This window comes from Tuber melanosporum, assembly GCF_000151645.1.
Source record: "Tuber melanosporum whole genome shotgun sequence assembly, scaffold_1, strain Mel28".
Lineage (NCBI taxonomy): Eukaryota > Fungi > Ascomycota > Pezizomycetes > Pezizales > Tuberaceae > Tuber > Tuber melanosporum.
The window spans coordinates 1,770,533-1,791,406 of record NW_003298755.1 but is presented as its reverse complement, the minus strand read 5'-3'; the positions used below and the strand labels follow the sequence as shown (position 1 = coordinate 1,791,406).

General features: G+C 47.8%; 5 protein-coding genes; 4 read left to right on the top strand and 1 right to left on the bottom strand.

Annotated features, from left to right (window-relative positions):
* The first annotated feature begins 1,030 nt into the window (after nucleotides 1-1,030).
* GSTUM_00003944001 (uncharacterized protein) lies at nucleotides 1,031-2,271 on the top strand. XM_002835121.2 has 2 exons: nucleotides 1,031-2,029; nucleotides 2,105-2,271. The coding sequence occupies exon 1, from the start codon at nucleotides 1,466-1,468 to the stop codon at nucleotides 2,000-2,002; it is 537 nt and encodes a 178-aa protein (XP_002835167.1). The 5' UTR covers nucleotides 1,031-1,465; the 3' UTR covers nucleotides 2,003-2,029; nucleotides 2,105-2,271.
* A 4-nt stretch (nucleotides 2,272-2,275) lies between these two features.
* GSTUM_00003943001 (uncharacterized protein) lies at nucleotides 2,276-2,383 on the top strand (the record flags this gene model as incomplete). Its single annotated transcript, XM_002835120.1, has 1 exon — nucleotides 2,276-2,383. The coding sequence occupies one exon, from the start codon at nucleotides 2,276-2,278 to the stop codon at nucleotides 2,381-2,383; it is 108 nt and encodes a 35-aa protein (XP_002835166.1).
* A 44-nt stretch (nucleotides 2,384-2,427) lies between these two features.
* GSTUM_00003942001 (uncharacterized protein) lies at nucleotides 2,428-4,465 on the bottom strand. XM_002835119.2 has 5 exons: nucleotides 4,057-4,465; nucleotides 3,701-4,002; nucleotides 3,277-3,627; nucleotides 2,780-3,167; nucleotides 2,428-2,716 (listed from the first exon to the last, which is right to left on the bottom strand). Exons 1-5 carry the CDS (start codon nucleotides 4,216-4,218, stop codon nucleotides 2,528-2,530), a joined length of 1,392 nt encoding a protein of 463 aa, XP_002835165.1. The 5' UTR covers nucleotides 4,219-4,465; the 3' UTR covers nucleotides 2,428-2,527.
* A 7,700-nt stretch (nucleotides 4,466-12,165) lies between these two features.
* GSTUM_00003941001 (uncharacterized protein) lies at nucleotides 12,166-13,634 on the top strand. XM_002835118.2 has 3 exons: nucleotides 12,166-12,494; nucleotides 12,546-12,639; nucleotides 12,701-13,634. Exons 1-3 carry the CDS (start codon nucleotides 12,201-12,203, stop codon nucleotides 13,528-13,530), a joined length of 1,218 nt encoding a protein of 405 aa, XP_002835164.1. The 5' UTR covers nucleotides 12,166-12,200; the 3' UTR covers nucleotides 13,531-13,634.
* A 5,647-nt stretch (nucleotides 13,635-19,281) lies between these two features.
* GSTUM_00003940001 (uncharacterized protein) lies at nucleotides 19,282-20,335 on the top strand (the record flags this gene model as incomplete). XM_002835117.2 has 3 exons in its annotated part: nucleotides 19,282-19,667; nucleotides 19,763-19,903; nucleotides 19,970-20,335. The coding sequence occupies exons 1-3, from the start codon at nucleotides 19,449-19,451 to the stop codon at nucleotides 20,333-20,335; spliced, it is 726 nt and encodes a 241-aa protein (XP_002835163.1). The 5' UTR covers nucleotides 19,282-19,448.
* Between the last annotated feature and the right edge of the window lie 539 nt (nucleotides 20,336-20,874).

Genomic DNA, 20,874 nt, shown 5'->3' with positions numbered 1-20,874 from the left:
GGGGAAGACAATGTCGGAATTAGATTCGTGGCAGCCAAGGGAGATTGTGGTGGGATTGCAACCACATTGTAACATCATTGCGACCTGACCCATCTCCCACCCCTGGTACTACCACAACAATCCAGGATGCCTACTAGGAATGATCGTGGAAACCGAGGAGGAAGCGGTGGGGCCCGCCAGGGAGTAATGGGAACGATAGGAGCGGAAAAATATCAATGGGATGAAAGACGGTGCGCCTTGTGGGGTTAGGGTTTTGATTGAGAAAAAGGTGCAAGAATGGGGTGTTAGGTGTAAATAATTGATGTTTTATTGATACTACTGAAGACATTTATAAACCCGTAGTGGGTAAATATTTTCCCTAGTGTCCGGTCGGCACCTTGTCGCGACTGTTCAGCAGATGTGAGCTCATGCATTGCATTGAGCGAGCCCGCTCCAATACCACCATACTCCTATCTGAAAGTACGATAATGCCCGCATCCCTCCATCCGTTCCTATGCAATGGGAATTCCCCCTCACCCACAGCCGACCAACCGCATCTCACCCGCAAATCCCACCCGCCACGACATCGGAGCTTCAGCAGACCGCGAATCCCCCGAACCCGATAAACCCTATCATGCCGAAGAGCAGACCCTCAGAACCTCGGTGCCACCGAATATCCGTCCCGGAAGCCATTCCTCCCAGGGGAGAAAAACAACAACAAAAAACAAAACACTACACTTGGCACAACTTCGCCGAGTGATATTACATGTCTTCCTGTGGTCCCTGTAACGTGGACTCATATCGAGTGCATAACGCGCATGCACGTGCTAGAAAGGCATAAATGCCAAGATATTGTTGGTTAACGCTCGTATCGTATCCGATGGCGCTTTTGCCCTTTCCTTCCTTCCTTCTCACCACACCACAGCACCGCCCCATCATCATACGAGCGAGGGAGTAAGCGAGAGACTAATCAGCACAACACTCCAGTGGGCAAATCTTCACCCGTCCACCTCCCACCCTACCCCGCAATAGCACACAGCACAGCCAATCCCAACACCCATACACCCACCCACGAGGCCCAACTCTCCAACCTCCATTCAAAATGTCCTCATCCCCCCGCTTCCGCCGCAAGCCCGCGACGCCTACACCCCCATCCCCATCCCCATCCCAAAACGCACAAGCACAACAAAACACAGCTCCCAAATCACCCGGCAGAAAATCGCTCTTCCCGCCACTCCCGTCATCATCATCACCATCGTCACCATCGCCATCGCCGAGGAACCCCTACCGACGCACATCGGACATCTCATTGCCTTCGGCGATAACTTCAGCGACGCACATCGCTACGACACCACTACTGCCCAGTGGTATCCTACACAGTTACGACGGCGACAGCAATAACAACCCCGGCAAATCCTCCTCCCCCTCCCCCACACCCGCTGCTGCTTCTGCAACTGCAGCAGCAAGAGACGTCCCCGACGCACCCATGTTCCGCGTGAAAACGTCTTCTTCCTCCTCCACATCCGGGGGCGGAGGGAGTGGCGATGCGCACGAAAAGATGTGGGCGGAGATGCAGCAAAAACTACAAGAAGTCGAGCTCTCGGCGGATCACGTGTTCGGCTCCTCGCACGCAAAGTGCCTGGAGGAATTGCGCGCGGCGCAAATCGCGCTTGCGCAGGCTTGGATGAGGAGTGAAGAGGAGGAGGGGGGGGCAGGGCTGGATGGGGAGCATGTGGAGTTTGGTAGGGGGGCTTTTGGGAGGGATGCTGGGAAGGGGAAGGGCGTAGCTGGTTCTGCTGCTGGGGGAGAAGAGGGGGGTGATATGTTGGAGACTGAGGGGGATATATTGCTTGCCCGCAAGAGGCGCTTGGCTAACGATGAGCACTTCGCTCGTGTCGCCCGGTCCGTCCAGGACGTCACGAGGAGATTGGAGGTGGTTGCTGAGGCTATGGCTAGTGTTGAGATGGAGAGTCGCGGCATTTGGGCGGGGGGTACGGATTCTGATGGGACTTCTATCCGGTGACTGGACGGCCAGATATTATTATAATGGGTTGGCTTTACATGGGGTTTGATACTTGGTTTTAATTTTTATGGACGTCTCTCTGATTTCTCGCGGACTTGACAGGTTTCTCGCATACTAGGTTTTGATGGGACAAAAAAAGTCCTCCTTACCCCCAGGGCTATACGGCACACACACACAACATAGCGAAACAATTTTAACTACGGTAGATAGTTTATTGAAGAGCGATATGGGGATATTATGATAGCAATTTATAAATACCATATACCTTAGGAAATGCACCACAGAAGGCAAAAACCCAAACAAGGAATTGACACCATGAATGCCCAGAAAGGAGATAAGGATCGGCAAAGAGAGAATCACTGCAAAAGAAAGAAAAACTAGAAAGGAGTATGCCTCTAGCAAAGGGCGAGCCAGAGCCCATAGTATTTTTTAGAGACGAATTCCCGGGTCGGGGATCACGCAGAAACGGGAAGCTGCCGAAAGGAGGGCTGAAAACTCGAGCGAACGGCCGATTACCCGATAAGCCTAGGGTCTTGGAGAGGCCTTATCGGCAGTGATGGTTACATTATTGCCAACCACCCTGTTCAATTCGCTCTGAATGAGATCTTCCTCGCCATTCTTCGATTTCCCCTCATCCGGGCTTTCTACGTCTTCGTCGTCAGAGGAGGCTTCTGAAGCTGCCATTGATCCACGGGGAGTTGCTCTTGATCGCATCTAAAGGCTCAGAAACTGCATGTCAGTTGCGTACGGGTTGAAAATTCAAATAGCTCGACCCACCCAAGATCTAACACCTCCGATAAGGCCCAATGAATACCCATTGGCAAACTCGGTATGAGGTGACTGGGGCCGGGAAGGAGGCTCAAGATGCATCAACGTTGGATTATTCCTCTCATGCTGTGGTGAAAGGGTGTCCTTCGAACCACCATTAGAGGCCCCGAATTGGTAGGGTGAAGACGGTCTGGGCGAGGGGGCCCAGTAGTTACGGAATTCGTCCCTCAGTTCCCGGCCGGTGGTTGACCAGTTATTCTTGATGGTCTCCCGAAGTTCTGTGACATGTCGTTTTAAATCTAGTTCGTTCTTCTTCAGCCAAGAGACATTGAGTTCCTGGCGGCTGGTACCACGACGAAGCTGTCGCATAATATATTTTTCGTAATCCCGCACGATCCTAGATTCAAATGATATGGTAATCACCGCTTGTAATTAGCCTACCGGTAGTCTCCTCACATGGGGCTTTTACCAGGCCCGCATCGCAACCAGAGAAGAATGCTTTATACTTAGTAATGATGTACGTCGTGGAGATCCCGTCGGTTCTCTGGGTAACGAGAAACTTTCCAGCCTCCTTACAAGGACGGTAGATATCGTCGGAATCAGCACTCGCATAGGGCTCGTCATCATGGGCAATATAGTCGATCGAGTGTTCGGCAAGGAATTCTGGGTTAACACTCCAGGGTGCATTTTCGATGACCTCATCCACCCATTTGCAGTGTCGCAACGTCTCCGCCCGTTCTTGGTCCGTGAGAACTGTAAGACCTTTTCGCTTATGGGTCTCGGTATCATTTGGGATGCCGACGAGAAGGTAGGTATTTGGGAAAGCTTTCTTCGCTTGCTCTAGCTGCCGCATGTGCCTATTCGTGGCGCATAACGTCAGCTCCAATTGTCGACCACGACAAGGCTGGATGGAAGCATTGCGGTACCCACCCGAGATGGAACAAATCAAAGACACCGTCGGCATAAATCCTGACCGGCCGATCGGTCGGTGGCGGGTTCATTGAGTATCCAGCAGGAGCCAACGATCCGGCCTGTTGTGGGGGAACCATGGGCGGAGGAGCGACACCACCCCCGGCGACACTATTAATACTCGAATTTGAGCCGGTCCTCATGGGAGTGCCGAGAGACCTCTTCCTACCAGCACCTTCCCGGACACGTTCCTCAATGGTGCTACTACCTTCGGTGGTTGATGATCTTTCTCCTTCATCATTAATATCAATGCTCGTGCGCCTCTTGGCTCGTTTAGCTGCTTGGGTTTCGAGAGGAAGCTTCGATGGAGATGATACCGCAGCGTTCACTCCAGCAGTAGGAGCCGAATCGTAGGAAAGCTCTGCATCGGCCTCTTCACCTGATGTCGGTTGATGGACTTCCACTAGAATATCGGGGTCACTTCGCGAACCTATCCTTTTGCGTTTATTGTTGTTTGTGGAGTCGGATGTCGATGACATCTTATCTTTTTTTTCGAATGGATTCGATAGGAGAAAGGAAGTCTATTTTACCGTGGCAGAGAAAGGCGAGAATAAAAAATAAAAATAAAAGGAGTGCCGTACCGTATTATCTTGTGTCGGTAAGTTAGTTGGTGTAAAGGGGCAGGTAGGATAGTACGGATCACGCCAACGCCAAAAAACAGAATTTGGCTTTACGAGTATAGTAGTAGCTTAGAGCTTGGAAATGATGGATTTGAACCGAGTGGACAAATACGATGGAATGACGGAAAAGGGGGGAGGGGCGAGAGAGGAAATGAGAGTTGGAAGTTCAACAAGGTGGTGAGAACTTGATTTTCAACCGATATCAACGCTCCTGGTTGCTCCACTCTCTTCATTCTCAAATGTGCGGCGTTCTACGGTAAATACCGTCTCCGTGTGAAGAACCCGTTCATACCATGGTACAGCGTAGAATACGGCATCGAGAATGGCACTGCGTCATTGTTTGCCGGCTCGGTGCAAATTTCTTGCCATCCCTCTCACTCAAGCGTGATAGCCAGTGGGAAGCCCCTTCTGAGACACGTTGGCCGTTTCAATTCCTGTCTCGCTGAAAGATCAGCGTCTGTACGAGTGCAGCACAACTACTCGTACATCGAATCCCGGACAAATTTTCCCTATCATACTCGGGTACGGCATCCGAACGGAATTGACTTAGGCTGAATTAATTTACCGGTTGCCGGCTCTTTCTATTGCCATCGAATGTAGAAGAGCCGCATGCTCCAAATCTTGATCTTCCTGATGGTTACCATGACTTATGTTAGCAAGCTTCAAACTCTTTCACTCTAGGAATCTTCGGCGAACATCATTCAACATGCGTACAGTGCCGGTATTCTTCAGAGCTTTAGAACCCCCCACTATACTTGCTCCCTAATGGCGAGGTCTCGGTCCACTTGACCCCCTAGTATGTGCCTCATCGAGCTATCATTATGAATTTCGGTATCATACCCTACGGCATCAACTCGATATCCTACAGTACAAGTACAGTACTTGTACACTTCCAACTTAAAGTACGAGTACTAGGACAAACGTTTCGCGGTTTGCCCTTTTTACACCAAAAGTATCAATCAACCTTCACTACCCTCTCCCACAGCCCAATGCCAATGAGAATTTGCCAAAATTCAGCAGTGCATTGGCAAGCCTGTAGAAAACATGGAGGAAATTACAGAATTTTTAATTATGGTAATAAAGTGGAGGGAATGTTGTTTAGTCTGAGGTATTTGGTTGCCGTGTACCTTTTTGTGTCACCCCATACAAAAATTTAGGTCGCTTTCAGAGTGATCAACACAATTGTAAACTATGGACACAGTTTTGATCCCCTGCAGTTCTGCTCTTCTAGGTTTAAATACATAGTAATTATCTGGCTGGTGGAAGCATTTAAAGTGTTTTCATGAAGGTAGTGTTGGGAATTGACTGTTTGAAAATGTCCATTTTTGGTGTAAAACCCGGGGTCAGCAAAACGTTTTGTCCTGGTATCATATCATACTGTGTTTCACACCACAGATAACCCGTATCCCACGGCCACCTGCCACTGCTCCCGCACCAACACAGAAGTTCTCTCATCGACATGATCGACCCGCTCATCTTAAACAACTGGTCAGAAACCGCCGCCAAGAAGTCGATATATCAAACTGATGTTTAACATTGGCTGCCCTACCGTGCAGCTCTTCCCGGAGCAGGTCCCGGACACCTTTTCGAGAACGACACCTTCCTCCGAGTGCAATGTGTGGCACTCCGGCACGGCGCTCAGCAAGTGCTCGAGTACATGCTCGGGTAGTCGACCTTTGAAATTCTCCCGAGCCTCCTCGAACACAAGCACCGACACCGGTATCTTGATAAAAGATTCCCAGAGATAATCATCCCCCTTTCCCGGCCTCCCAGGTAAGCCAGGAGCAACCGTGGCACGAGTATGGTGGCGGACGTCCAAAAGGGGTACCAGTGGGAGATTCAAAATGTAATGCCTTATATAATCAGGGTCAGGGGTGGATGCCAAGAAATTTAACCAAAGAGGTCTGAAGTTCGAGTCACAGTGCTGGTTTACTTATTTTTTTTTAATTATTTTATATTAGTCATCTAGTATTGTCTATAATTTTCATAATATCTAAAACAAAGATCTTTTGTTTACTTCCAGAAGCCTTCATTGTCTAAGACACTCACTTTATTCTGCCTAAATGCAGCCAATATGTCTTTATCAATCCAACTCAACCAATTTGTACCGCCTATTGCAAAGTCAAAATCTCGCTCACTTCCTTCCTCAACAAACCCCTATACTCTCAAATCCAGAGCCTGCAGAGAAAAGCAAAAGCAAGCTCATTTAGAGGTTCATAATTCTTTAAATCAGCCAAAATTAACACATATATGATGAGAAAAGACTAATAGTTGAACCAAATAGAATGGAGAGATTCAGGATAACGAATCAACAGCAAATGCCCTTCGTGTCCGTAAATCCTCCAAAAAGAAAGCTGTCAACAAAGTTCAACAAGTTCTAGTGCCAGTTTTACCTGCGATGTCTTACCAAGAGCCTGTTCCTCCTGTCATGCAGGAAAGTGAAGAAAGTTAACTGGATACAGAATTACAGCTAGATTATAAGAGTTGACCTCGACGTCAAATGTTTATTGACAAACCATGTCTATAATACTTATCTATCCTCAAGGCAGTATATCGAGTGATGCAGTGTAAAGTTTCCAACCATAAGGGGAAACTTGAAAACTGACCCACTGGACTATATTTCAAATATCATTACAAAGTTTATCCTTTCCTCAAACTGCAAATACAGAATAAGGAAAAGGCACTCCGGGGTACTGATATGTTTACAGGAGCATCAACCAGACTACTGATATGCAAACAGCTTGTACAAAGAGTTGTAGAAGATAGTGGATAGGGAAGAAAGGTTCAAAATTGTATCATGGCTCATGAGGTCTCCTGCGTTCAAAAGCAACTTATATCTGAACCACATTGCAGCAGAAAATGCAGAGTGGTAACATTATTGGAAGATTCAGAAACAATGCTGGCTATGTGTCAATATATCCTTCAAGTAGGAGAGAGTAAGTCAAGTCCATTCTATGTTACATATTTATTTGGTATTTAGTTGGTCAAATTAGCTAATAAGGAATAAACAGAGTTGACCTCATATAGATTGGCCAAGGCAGTTGTAGCCCACTGGCATCAGGCACCAACTGATGAGGATATTATAAACTGGTCAGCGAATACATTTACTCGAGAGGTTGAGAAAACTATTGGTTCCAGAACTGCAAGGAGATAGTTATGCAAATTGAAGTTTAAATACAAAAAAAGTCTATAACGATGGATATAAGCGAGCAGATATTAAGAACCATCAGGATAATGTGTTTCTACCTTGGATAGAACCATATTAATATTAATTTCTTCACTGGGATGAACGCCTTCAGGAAATTCCGCATCAACTCCAACTTAACGGTGAAGGACAGCCTTTAATCTTGATCACTCAAGATGAGTGTACTTTTAATTTGGACAATGGGAGACATTTTATCTGGATCCATACTGAGCATCAACTATTGAGAAAGAAAGGAAAAGGCCAAAGATTGCATGTGTCTGACATTACTAGACCTATTAGATGTTTGAAAGATGGCAATGCCTGTGAGATTATGAAGTGTGGTGGGAATAGTTGGTGGACTGGTGACCGGCTACTCAGCCAGGTGATTGACAAAGCTATTCCAGCCTGTGAGGTACAATTCCCTGGATGTAAAGCCCTTTTTGTCTTCAACAATTCCTGCAATTATTACAAGTTTGCCAATGATACTCTTCCTGTATCAAAAATGAATTTAGAGCCAGGAGGGAAGAACACTAAGTCAATGTAAGACACAGATGTTGCTAATGCCAATCATCCAAAAAGTGAGCTATATACAGTCCTTAACCTTCCAGATGGAACATCCAAGGGCCTGCGACAAGTATTGCTTGAGTGAGGCCTATGGTCAGTAAATAGATACTTTCTTACACAATGTACCATCAAATCTTCAACTGGTAAATCAACAAAGCCAAATCCACAGTATCTGAGTGGAGGAAGCTGCTATGCACGTGCCCTCCTTGCAGTCTAACCTGATTTTCAAAGTCAGAAAAACCAAACTGAAGAGGCAATTATAAAAGCTGGCCATGGAATTTATTTTCCTGCATTCTACTGTGAAATTAACTACATAGAATATTTCTGGAGTGCTGCCAAGCATTACATCCGTGAGAGATGTGAGTATGACTTTGAGTCATTGAAGTGGTTGGTTCCTGAGGTATTAGCTAGTGTGTCAAAGAAGTTGATTTGAAAGTACTGGGCCCGTACTGTCATGAACGTGGCTTGGCACGGAAAAGGTTTTCACATAACTCATGATTATGAGTCATAGGTATGTTATTGTTTCACGCATATGACTCATTTGAGTCATATGACTTACTATATTATGATTTGTTGTGTTGCGTATATGACTTGATTATGAGTTATGAGATGTACGCCTGACAAGTATGCCTTGCGAGTGTGCCTTGCGGGTATGTTTGGCATATATGATTTATGTTTTGCACATGACCTTGTTATGATGTCATGGGTTTTACGCATATGACTCACTCAAGTCATATAACTTATTTATTGTGTTATGATTAGTTTATGAGTTTTCGCACATGACCTTGCTATGAGGTCATGAGTTTTGAGTATGTGACCACTTTGGTCACATGATTAGTTTGTTATAATTTAGTTTCGCACATGTGACCACTTTTGGTCACATGACTACGGGCGGGAAGAATACTATATAAGGAGGCCGATGTGGCTGAGGAGGATAGGTTCTTCACACTTTGTTCTAACTACTTTTCCTCGTCCTTGCCATTACTTCACCCCGAGAGTTTCTTTCGCACCTACGATGGGCCTTGATGCCTTAAATTCTGGGGGAGATATCTGAGTTCGCTCAGTAGTTCCTGGGGTTCTTGGTGTTGAGGCCTGTTGGCGTTGTGTGGCGGACTACTTGTTTGCTTCTCGTTTCGTTACCTGCTGGCTATCTCACAATATTGGTACTTCAAGCTATTCATCACGGTCGCTTATGAGTCCCTTTCGGTAAAATATCTTTGGCTTCCTGTCTATCATCTACTCGCAGGTTTCACATTCGATTGAGGGGGATTGAACGTTGTGTTTGGGGGAATCACCCATGTCGTTCTTTGGGCCATGTCATGTTTCTTGTTGGGTTTTAACAGAGTCCTTAGTTCTCATGATACATAACGCCCTTGAGTTAGACTGATAACCTTCCCAAGTATCAACTTGTCGTACCAGCTACATCATTCCTCAGGTAGCAGGGCGGTACCCACCCGGTCACTCCTCGTTATGTTTTCATTTCTACAGTCAGAATCCTACAATATTGTTTATCACTATTCCCTTGGAGTTCTCATCCTTGTGGCATGTACGGTGGTTTAGTCAGGAATCTCCTCCTCGCTTCGGTAGGTATGGCTTTAACCCTGAAAAGTATTACCACCTGGTATGGTTTTTTATTGCTGCCTGGAGTGGTGTGAGACAATTAGCTGCCAGATACTCGTATTGTCTGTGTGTTTAGGTGGTTCGGTTGTGAATTGTGGTTGGCGGCTTCACCCATTGCAAGTGGGGCCTACCTTCTGTTTGTCTGCTTCTGTTCGCTCGCCCTCTCCCTTCATGTCGCGTTAGTTGGGGGCGCCTCTTGCCCGTCGTTCTGTCTGTACTAATTGCCAGACCTGTGGGGCAGGCTTCAGCTGGCTCTGCCTACTCTTTCCCAGCTTGGTTAAACTTTGGTTCGACTGGGTTGGATGGTGTGGCTGGTGCCGGTACTTTTCAGTATTAGTGCTGCCTCTTTTGTGGCTCCCAGCTGCCGCTGGTGGGCCCCCATCGGTTACAAGGTGCTGAAGGCTATGGTTCAGATAGTGTGGCGAAAACCAGTAGCTGCCTGACTGGGCTAGGTATAGGCTGTCCTGTGGCTGTCGGATGGTTGATCTATCTGAAGGGCTGGGGGGGCTGGATGGACTCTGTGGCGTCTGGTGTGTGGGGCTTGGAGGGGACTGATTGGGGGGGGAGAGGCAACTGCGAGTACTGGTTGGGCCTGTGTTAGGTTGGGTGAGGTCTAATTAAGTGTTTTCAGTCCGGCCTGAGCTGTTGGGTAAAGCTGCCGAGTGCTGCAAAGCTCCCCGATAGACTGGCTGGCTGATGGCCACCTGTGCGGATAGTGGGTTGTGACTACCTGGTTGGACTTGTTTAGGTCTTGCGCGCTGGATTTTGTGGAGTTTGTTTGGTTTCTTTGGTTGAGCTACAGGTTTAGCAGGAAGGGGCATGGCACCACAGGTAGGAGATAGGCCCTACTGGTCTTTTTTGGTCTGTTACTACCTCTATGTATTTCTTATGTTTGTGTTATTTTGGTTGGGGGACAGGCAGTAGGTACAGGTCCTCCTAACCAGTATGCTCTTCAGAGGCAACCGGTAAAGTGGGTTCATAGGGTTGACAGCCTGGCATGCGGGTATGAGAGATGGACATATAGGTTGTCTCCTCCCTGCCATTGTGTCACCTGTAGATTTAGTTTGTGTGTTTGTTGGTTTTCCTTTGTGGTGAAGGTTTCGCAGGATGGTTTTCAGACCGGGTGGTAGTGATTTTATGTTTGTTGAACAAAGAACCTGATCGGGTTGGTCTTTTGCTCAGCTTTGGCTACGCTTAGTGCTGGTTGGCTTCATACCAGAGGGGCTATGGACTAGGACCAGGGTGGATGCTGGGTTGTTTGATAGCCTTGTAATTAGTTCTCGTGTGGGCATGACTCAGGGATGGCAGGTGCGGGGCCGTAGACTTAGTTAGCTTAGGATTAGTGGTATACTGGTTAGCGGTATCCCTGTGCCAGCGGGGGCTCCTCGTATGCCAGTGTTGGCAGTACGAGTTTAAATAAAATTAGATTAAATTCTAAGTACTTTTCCTACTTATTACTTTAACGAATATAAAACACCTTTACAATCTTTATCTTTATTGCAACGTCATCATTACGCCAAGGAAAGTTCTTCACGAAGAAGAGTTAGAGACAGCTTACGATTAGGCATTCCTGATAGAAGACAAAGGTCTTGTACTCTCAGTGATGTAGGCAGAGGCCTAGTGCTATCGTAAGACTAAGGAAAGAAACAGGAGAAGAGAAGTATCATTCCCCATCACCAAGAACTAACCATCTGAAGAGGGATCGCTACACCTACTGATAGAATTATCGAAGCATATCGGTCTGGTATTATATATGCTACTCCTGAGTATGAGAGTATTGTACATAGATGCTATGCCTCTCATCTCTGTGTCTCTTGTTAGTATTAGTAGTAATACTATAATCAAATTTATCAATAAAAGTGTTTTTATACTTTTAAATAAATTACAAGGCTATTTCTAGTTCTATCATGTATTTTTAATAATAAAACATGCATAAATAGATGCAGATATGCAATATATTTTGGGTTTCCTGCATTTTACCCCTTACCCTGATTATGTAAGGCATTACATTTTGAATCCCCCACTGGTACCACCTTTTGGACGTCCGGCACCATACATGGTTTGGTGTTTACCTAATGCACCGTCTGCACCGTCAAGTTCTCATATTGGTATTCCTATCAACTGTCTAGTACTGAAGGGCGAAAAATCTCACAATCTATCGATCCGGCGAGACGGACGTTGCAACAGCACCTCTGGAACAACGTCTTGTTTTGACCGTCTAGCACCGAGATTTTTAGACGGTCGAAAATAAGGTATCATAATTATCATACCGGTAAACGGTTTTGCACCGTCTGTTACAACGTGACATTGGCAAAACGTCAAAGTATAGTTTCATCACGCAAATTTTAGACGCAGGCGGTTAGGTAAACGGGCCCTACTGTAGTACTCCTCCATCCATCCATCCATCCATTCATCCATCCACTCACCCGTCCATTCATTCATTCAACCCACCTCCACCCCACCTCACGGCATCATGGCAGAACCCAAAATATCTATATTATCGCTTTTAAAAGCGCTGTCCGAGTCTCCGGACACTATATCTCCCGAAGATATCACGAAGGCTATTACCCATAGCTTCAACGATGAGCTCTCGCCAGTACAAACGGGGACGCTATTAACGACATTGCATTTTACAAAGTTGGACCAGAAGCCAGAGATTATTGCTGCTGCTGCGAGGGCCATGAGAACCGCTGGGTTAAAGGTTGACGGGCTGCGGGCAGATGCCTGGGGAGATGAGACTTCTGAAGGAAAGTACGGGGGTGGTTTGGTGAGCCCGCTATCTGGATCAGAGACCAGGACTGTAGCTAATAGTAGGCAGGTCGATATAGTTGGCACGGGGGGCGACGGTCATAATACCTTCAATGTATCTACAACTTCCGCGATATTAGCCTCCGGGTGCGGGTTAAGAATATGTACACGTTGCTCCCACCCTGTAACACATTACCGTGAAGTAACAGTTTCAATGTTTCACAGGCAAGCACGGGAACAAAGCCTCCACGTCCGCATCAGGTAGTGCAGATATTCTCACATCTCTAGGTGCGAAGCTTATGGCTATAACGCCATCCATTGTTGCATCGATCTTCAATAAGCCTTCGAGGGGGAACTTCTGCTTTCTTTATGCCCCTGTTTTCCATCCGGCTGTGCGCCATGTGGCTCCTATTCGCCGCGAGTTAGGACACCGAACCATCTTTAATCTTCTTGGACCTCTAGCCAACCCAATCGACTACTCGGTTCCGGGAGGTCTAGAAGCAAGAATCATTGGCGTCGGTAGGCGGGAACTTGGCCAAGTCTTTGCCGAAACATTGAAGATCCTGGGATCTAGCAAAGGAATGGTAGTATGCGGGGAAGAGGGTCTCGATGAAGTCTCGTGTGAACGTAGGACCGAATGCTGGAGGCTATTGGAGGATCCTAAGACAAAGGAGGTCATGGTGGACCACTTTTTTGTTCACCCCACGGAGACCTTTGGAATTCCTACGCACTCCCTTTCCAAAGTTGCTGGAGGCAAAGGTCCTGATGAGAATGCCGCAATCTTGGAGAGACTGCTCAAAGGACAGGCGCAAGATGACGAGAAGGCTGTGAAGGACTTTGTACTGGTGAACACAGCAGCCCTCATAGCTATCTCTGGGCTCCTGGGCCCAGTCGAGCGAGTACCCGAGGGAACAGTGGCAAAAGGTGCGGTCTGGAAGAACGCAGTGGAGAAGGCAAATGAAGGCATCGCAAGCGGGAAAGCCTGGGAGGAGTGGTCAGAGTTTGTAGAGAAAAGCCGACAGGCAGAGGTCAGTCAGGCATGGTCCTCCACCTAACCTACTTCTCCCCTGTTGCGATCCGTTGTTCTTCTCCGTTCCCGTAGACGGCCCTGCAAATCAATTCCTCCGAAGTATATAAGCACAAAATAGTCTCAAAGGCTCTCTCTCTATATGTATATTTCCTACACCCGATAAATCTCTGGAGATCACCGCTTAAGCCATCCTGACCACCCCTACCACCACCATCGCCAACAGACAGTCATAGTCAATCACTCGGGAACACCGGTCTCCAGAAACTTCAGACTAACCCCCCCCATAGCAAACCATAACGCATAAACAAACCCCTAGTCTACTACTCCTTGCACTTTCCCGCCAATCTTTGAATTACTACCATCATACCCCCCTCCCCTTCACCCTCAACCCAAGCACACACCCCGCCACCCAGTCCCTTCCCGGCCGACAACCGATAACCCACCGATCCATCCCTCCCCTCCCCACCACCTATGGTACCTACCCACCCACAAGTATGATACCGTACTCGTACACACCTTCAAAACCCTAGCCGGAAAGAAAGAAGAAAAACAAAACAAAACAAAACACCACCACAGTAACTACTCGTACAAACCCGACAAATGCTACCTGTAAATGTAGCACTGATGGTATCACGTGACGGTCAAGCCCTTTATTATGATACCCTACCGCATAAATACCATAGACACCGGTACCTGTACGAGTACTAGACTATCATATATGAGTGCCGTAAGTACTGGTACCGCAAAGCGCCACAGTGCTGCGATGGGTCCTGCGGATAACTGGGGGGGGGCAGAGTACTCGGGTAGGTGGTGTGATGTGGACCAAAGGTGTAAAGGAGGATCTCTAGCGGGAGGGAGGAAGGGAGGGATGGTTTTGGATGGTTTGAGAGGGAGGGTGGGGGTGGAATTTGGGGTTTGGAATTGCGAGGATGTGCTTAGTGGATTCGCTTTTCGTTGTCCTGGCTGGCGGGTGGGCGGGAAGATAGATATCATAGCTACTCGAGCACTCGTAGAGTTAGAGGAGAGTATAAATCAATGAAAAACTCAAAAATTGATAGAGTAGTAGTATGCTATGCATCACTCCAAGAACACGGGATCTGATGCCGGTATTCTCATGTAACCCCCGACAATTCATTACCCCCCCCCCTAAAGGTAAAAATTAAAAAAAGGAGATGTGGCTCCCAAGATCTTTGTTCACGCCTTCCAACAAACCCACACCACGGCGTCGGTACCGGTACCTCAACTCCACTAACCCGCGATTGAATGAACCAATTGGTACGATACTGGCGCAACAGGCTACCTCGGCAGCACAACCCTCAACCTCCGAACAACCACCCACCCAGGCTACGAGATCGCAGCCCTAGTCCGCGACCAAGCAAGGGCCGCAGCAGTCACGAAAAGGTACTCACACTCCCCACGCCCTCATCGGCGATCTCGACAGCACCACGCTCACAGAATCGGCCTGCGCGACCTCGGACATCGTCCTGCGCTTTGCAAACGTAGACCACATCCCGGACACAAAGGCCATAATCTCCGGGACCCCCGCGGGGACCGCATACGTCATTCACGTTTCCGGCACTGCGATACTCTCACACTTCGCCGACCCTTCGACGTTGAGCAAGCTACGTGGGAGGGTGTACGGTGATATTGAAGGCATAACAGAGATTACGAGTTTCCGGACGAGGGGGCACGTACCCGAGTACGCCGCGATGTGGACGGGATCGTGACCGAGGAGAAATGGGTGGAATGTAAAGACAGTGATTGTGTCTGCCAATGATTTATAAATGGGAGCGAAGCGGGGGACACCTGGAGTATTCAGATTCCGTCCTTGGTGAACGAGGCATTGAGGAGGAAGGAGACTTTCAAGGGTTTGGAGGGGACGAATGCTTAGGTGTGTGTGCACGTTGATGATCCTGCGAGGTTACCGTATACTTGGTGCTTGCGGAGGAGGCCATCGGGTGTGGCTCTGGGATGGAGGTTTGGAGTCCTGAGGGGATATACTATTCGTACTACTTTGTCGAGAGTCGCGAAACATTCAGTTTTTTCTCTTCTCCTTCTCCCCTTGATCCCCTCCATTCTTTGCGTCATCAAGCCTCCCTTCTTTCATCCCTTCCTTTCTTCTTCCCCGAAATTCGCTCTTGGGAAGGAGAAAAAAAGACTCAAGAGACTGACGTGATCAGCAAACCCACGAGATCCGGGGCGAACTCTCCAAAACCCTCGCGGCGGGGGCGAAGGCCAAACGTCTTCCCGAAACAGAAAACGTAGCATCGATCCCAACCATGGACGCCGCGTCCATACGCCCATACGGACCGCTCCCCGGCTGAGAGCCCGTTAAGAGAGCTCCGTGGAAGAAAATTCGGATGCAGACATCAAGTGCGAGGCAAAAAGCCTTGGGGCTCCTCTAGCTTTTTGCAAAAGAAAAAAAGAAAAGTGAAAGTAAAATATTCGTATGGTTGAGGTAACGTAAGATATTGTGAGGGAGACTGGGGCGGAATTTTATTTTTTGGTCGGCCGTCGCGGTTGAGCAGCCCAGTTCCAGAATGACCGGATTTTGCATGGGGGTCTTGCTTTCTCTCCCCCCCCCCTTTTTTTTCACTCACTTCTCACTCCTCCTGCTCCTTCCTGCTTTTCATGTACCAGCAGCACTGTACTCGAGTACTCGTGCTGTGCGATTAGTCCGAAGGAAGGGGTATGCGGAGATATTACAGAAATAGTGGGAAGGGGATAGTCGTGACCTTTTTATTTATCAAAATCGCCCATTAGGTAATGTCCGGCCGGTTAAGTTAATGCTTTCCTTCGACACAGATTGCCATACTGGTAGATGTTAGATTGAATTGGATTGAGTTGAATCCCCGTTTGAACTGCGGTGATCCACGCAAAAGTGCCCTGTGCGCGACTGTTTGCGGGGGGGGGTTTCTTTCTTTTTTCTTCTTCTCGTTTGTCCTCAGGAGGGGGAAGAAGATGAGGTGGGAGATGAGGGAAAGAAGGAGAGGAATGAGAACGAGCGCTTGCCATAGGGGCATACATACGTACTGTAGTATCATACCGGTACCGGTACCCGTCGCTGCCTTGTGATAGGGGTCTTCAAATAATAATAATTAAACGAAGATTCCTTACTGTGAAATAGCTGGACCTGATCGTCACTCAACCTACCGTACCCCTCCCCCTTCTCTCTCCCTCCCGTAAAAAATAAAGGTAGAGATAAAAATAAAAATAAAGTTTTTTCCCACTAAACATTCTCCCATAATCCCTCCTTCGCTTTGATACCCCCCCCCCGCTCCAATCTCAATCACGCAAAATCACTCGTATACCTAACCCCAGCCGCTGCAGGAGAAGCAAGGTCAAAAAGAAGGAAAAAGGAAGAAAAAGGAAAAAGGAAAAAGGAAAAGAGAGCTTTCCACGCGGGCACCACGCTACCATATTTCCCTCTCCATCCATTTATCCATCTATCCATAAAAGCCGCCGCCACGTTGTTATTATTATTGAGTAAACTCTCAAAGGCATGATACTGACGGTCCAGACGCATGGACTCTTAAACCCTCAAAAGGGCAGCCACCCCCGTGCCGGAGGCTGAACCAACCCACCTTGCCGTACCCTAGATATTAATACCCCGTAACATATGATACATTACGATCTGACCGAGCCCCGCCAACCGGCTCAGTTCAGAATTCAGAACACAACCCAGGTCGAAAAGACGGAAAGAGGGACGGGCAGATCAGAATAGGGCTTCGCTTGCAGCGAGCACCATCAGCAAAATATCGCAGGAGTGAATGAATGGAATGAACGGTATGATATCATCCGATCGAATGACGCCCCCCCCCCTTCCCCCCGCGCCAGAGAACGGACGAACAGGCGAACAAAAAGCATGTGCGTGCGCGCGCACGCATGAGCACCTCGAGGGCAGAGTCACTTGCATCGTAGTTGATATCTGTGAGTATAGTATGTACCGAATGCGTCGGTGTAGGGCGTTGTTGCTGGGCCTGTTGCTGCCATTCTGGTGATGGGGGCGAGAAGGGGTGGGGAAGGAGGAAGGGAAAAGGGAAGACGAAAAATTCGCGCTCAAGTTAGCTGTGGGCCAATTGCGCCCTGTCCTGTTCGTTTCTGTTGGTGCATGGACTCTGGTTTCGCACTGGCCTCGTGTGTGGGATGCTGTGTCGTGTACCGTAGTAGTCTATTCGAGTACGGTACCGTACTTGAGTATTGTTGGGCTTCGGAGCACTCTTGCCACTTTCTTGCTTACTTAGCCATGGTGTACTGTACTGTACTCGTACAGTATGGCACAGGTACCCTACCTGGAGCATTGAGCATTTCCCACTCACTCACTCATACTCGCCAGTTTCAAAGATATCCGGACACCTTGGCGCCGAGGATCTATGCTTTTGGTGTGCCTTAGAATTAAGGTGTCCGGATACTTGTGAAATTCGCGAGTGCAGTACCCTACCGTATATCATATCTGCTCTGGCTTTTCTGGTTGACTCGGATCTTAATGGATTTGGAAAACTTGTAAATCGGACTTGCGAGAAAAAAAAAAAAAAAAAAAAAAAGCTTGCTTGCAGCGCATGGTATTGAAATGGGGGAGACATATTTTATTAGGTATCATACAAGGTTATATATATAGATAGCAATACCGTGGGTTATCTGCTTCTCACCCCAGAAGGAAAAGAGTTACGACCGGCCCCAGGATATCACTCGGAGGCGGTAATGGTAAAAATATTTTTGCAGAAATGAAAATAAAAGATTCCAAAAAAAAAAAAACCCCCCAATCCCCTTTACTAAAATAATGAATGAAAAATAATGACGGCAATACGGTAGGGAGAGTAGGGAGCCTTTTTTTTCCCTCCCTAATAGGACAGTATCTTTCTCGAAAAAAATAGATTTGAGGATAATTCAGGTCAAAGCACCCTCTAACTTGAGTATTTTCCCCCTTTGCTACAGTACTGTTGCTGTCGACTAGGGTTGCGTTGATTAGAGATAGGCAAAAACCCAGGCTGCTTCGCTTTTAATTTTGGTAGTCATTCATTTGTAAGACACCAACACGCGCCTTCCTTAGTGAAGGGTCTGGCCGTAGACGACGGTCGTGTCCGAAGGGGAACTTGTCAACAGAGTCGCCCCGTTTGTCCACTATTGATCTACGGTACTTTGCTTAAAATTGCGGTACTGTACTAGTACTCGAGTACCCCGCTTTCCCTTTGAGGGACGGAATTCCAACTCCATTATTCTAACATCTCTCTAGAGCATCTTTAGGGCGCTGTCCCAAGGTCCATTGAGGAGAGAAAGGAGTAGAGAATTTGGAGAAGGAGAAAAGAAAAAGAAAAAAAGTGAACGGGATCCAATTGAATATCGGCCCATCGTGAAATCTCTTGGGATTATATACAGTAGGTTACAGTTAATAGAATTTAGGTGTGGTATGATACATCTCAGTTAATTCCCAGTGGTGTTGCGAATGGTCACTCGCCATGCAAGCCACTGGTTAGGCATTTCGATCTCACTTTCTTTTTTTTCCTCCCTCTCTCTCCCCTCACGGGGAGTTGGTGACATGATACCGGTATCCGGTGGATTATTGTCCTGGGGGAACTGAGCTTGAAGGTCGAGAGGGGGCTGTTGTGACGTTAACAACGAGCCGCTTTGCGCGGAGGTTTTGGTTTTCCTTTTTTTTTTTCTTCGAGAAATCATTCTCCGAGTAATATAAAAGGCTGCTCTGCCAAAGCAGTTCTCCCGTGAGGAGGGGAGTGCGAGAGCTCGAGAGAACAAGAGATAGAGTTACGTCGCCCGGGAACGAAAACCAGACGAAACAAAAGGTTTCTAAAAAAATAACCTTGTTCGTGTGCCCCCGCATAATACACTCCCCTTTCTTATATTTTGCTTTCTCTGCGTTGAGCAAATGCGAATTTGCAAAATCGCTGTTTTCATACGGTAGCAGCACCAGGAGTCGAGTTTGATCCGATGTCGCCCCCTACAAGCGCAGAACAGAGAGCGAAAATCGAGGCTTTGCTCGCTGACGGAAAAATCCCACGCAAGGATATTGGAAAGCATGTTGATCCTCCCGTTTGCTATGGAACAGTAGTGCGCATTCAGAGGAATCTAAAAAAGTATGGCACAACAAATAAGCCGCGCCAAGGTGTTGTTGGAAGACCTGCAAAGATAACTGAGCCCATGGCACAGGTGTGTAGGAATTCATTTTTTCTTTCTCCCCCTCTCTGGAGGGGGGGGTTCACAATTCCCTCTATTCACGCGGTGCATTTTCAAATTGTCTTTAGGCAGTGCTGGAGGCCTTGACCGAGAAGCCGGAAATGTATCTGGAGGAGCTCGCCCGGGTATTGCATGATGAGTTTGACGAATGGGTGAGCGTCGCGACATTGAGCAGATATCTAAAAAAGGAGGGTTGGGTAAAAGAGAAAGTAAGTGAGCTGCCGTAAAGAGAGAGCTCACACCACCATAACCAAAACTGATGGGAAATGGACCAGGACGGCGAGAATGGAGCTCCCCCACCTCATCCGACAACTGTGGGATCTGTAGGAGCAGGAGCAGGAGGAAGCAGGGCAACTGAAACGGAGTCAGTTACCACCGATGAGGGCCAGGACGAAATGGATCAAGCGGTGGCAGCGATAACTCCTTCTCCCCCGCTTCCCATGACCCCGGAGCTCCAGCAAAGGCTGCAGAAACTCAACAACTCAGCTATGAGGTTCTTCAGTGCGACCCTGAATAAGGATCCCACAGCAGACCTGTCACCATTGTTTGAAAAGTACAGAACCCTCTACCCTGCGCGTCGGAAGAGGGCACAAGAAAAGTCCACAGCTACGGGTACGCAGTTAATCACCGCAACCCAATGATCAACTCTAATAATGTCAATTAGTCAATGCAAGTCCAGTGACAACTGTAGTTCAGAGAGTTTCCCAGGGCACATCTGACAACGCTGTTCAATGGAGCAGACGACCAGCACCACAGCCGCAGAGAACAACATCGCCTGCCGTCCAAACACCAGTCTCGCCATTTCCACGGGCCCAGACCCCAACCGATGTCAAGCCCCAGGAATTGTCCCCAACACCTTCTGACCAGTCCCCAAAATCATGAGCCTTCGAAGGCCAGGTGGATTAAGTTTGATGCAGTTTGTTAAGTGTAACATAGCAGGGAAGGCTTGCTCTTGGATTTTGTCGCTGTGTACGTCACTAGAGAATTTGGTGGTTGGTTGTATCAGTCTTGCGTTTTGTATGTCGAGGAGTGGTTTACTCTTTCTTTGTTTTCTTACTCCCTTTTACTCCCTTTCCCCTACTGGTCTGATGTTTTCGTGGTTTCGCGTCTCCCTTAGGATGGCTAGTGGTAATCAAAAGCGTTCGATACCCAGCGCGCAGAAGTGAGGCTGTGCACCTAG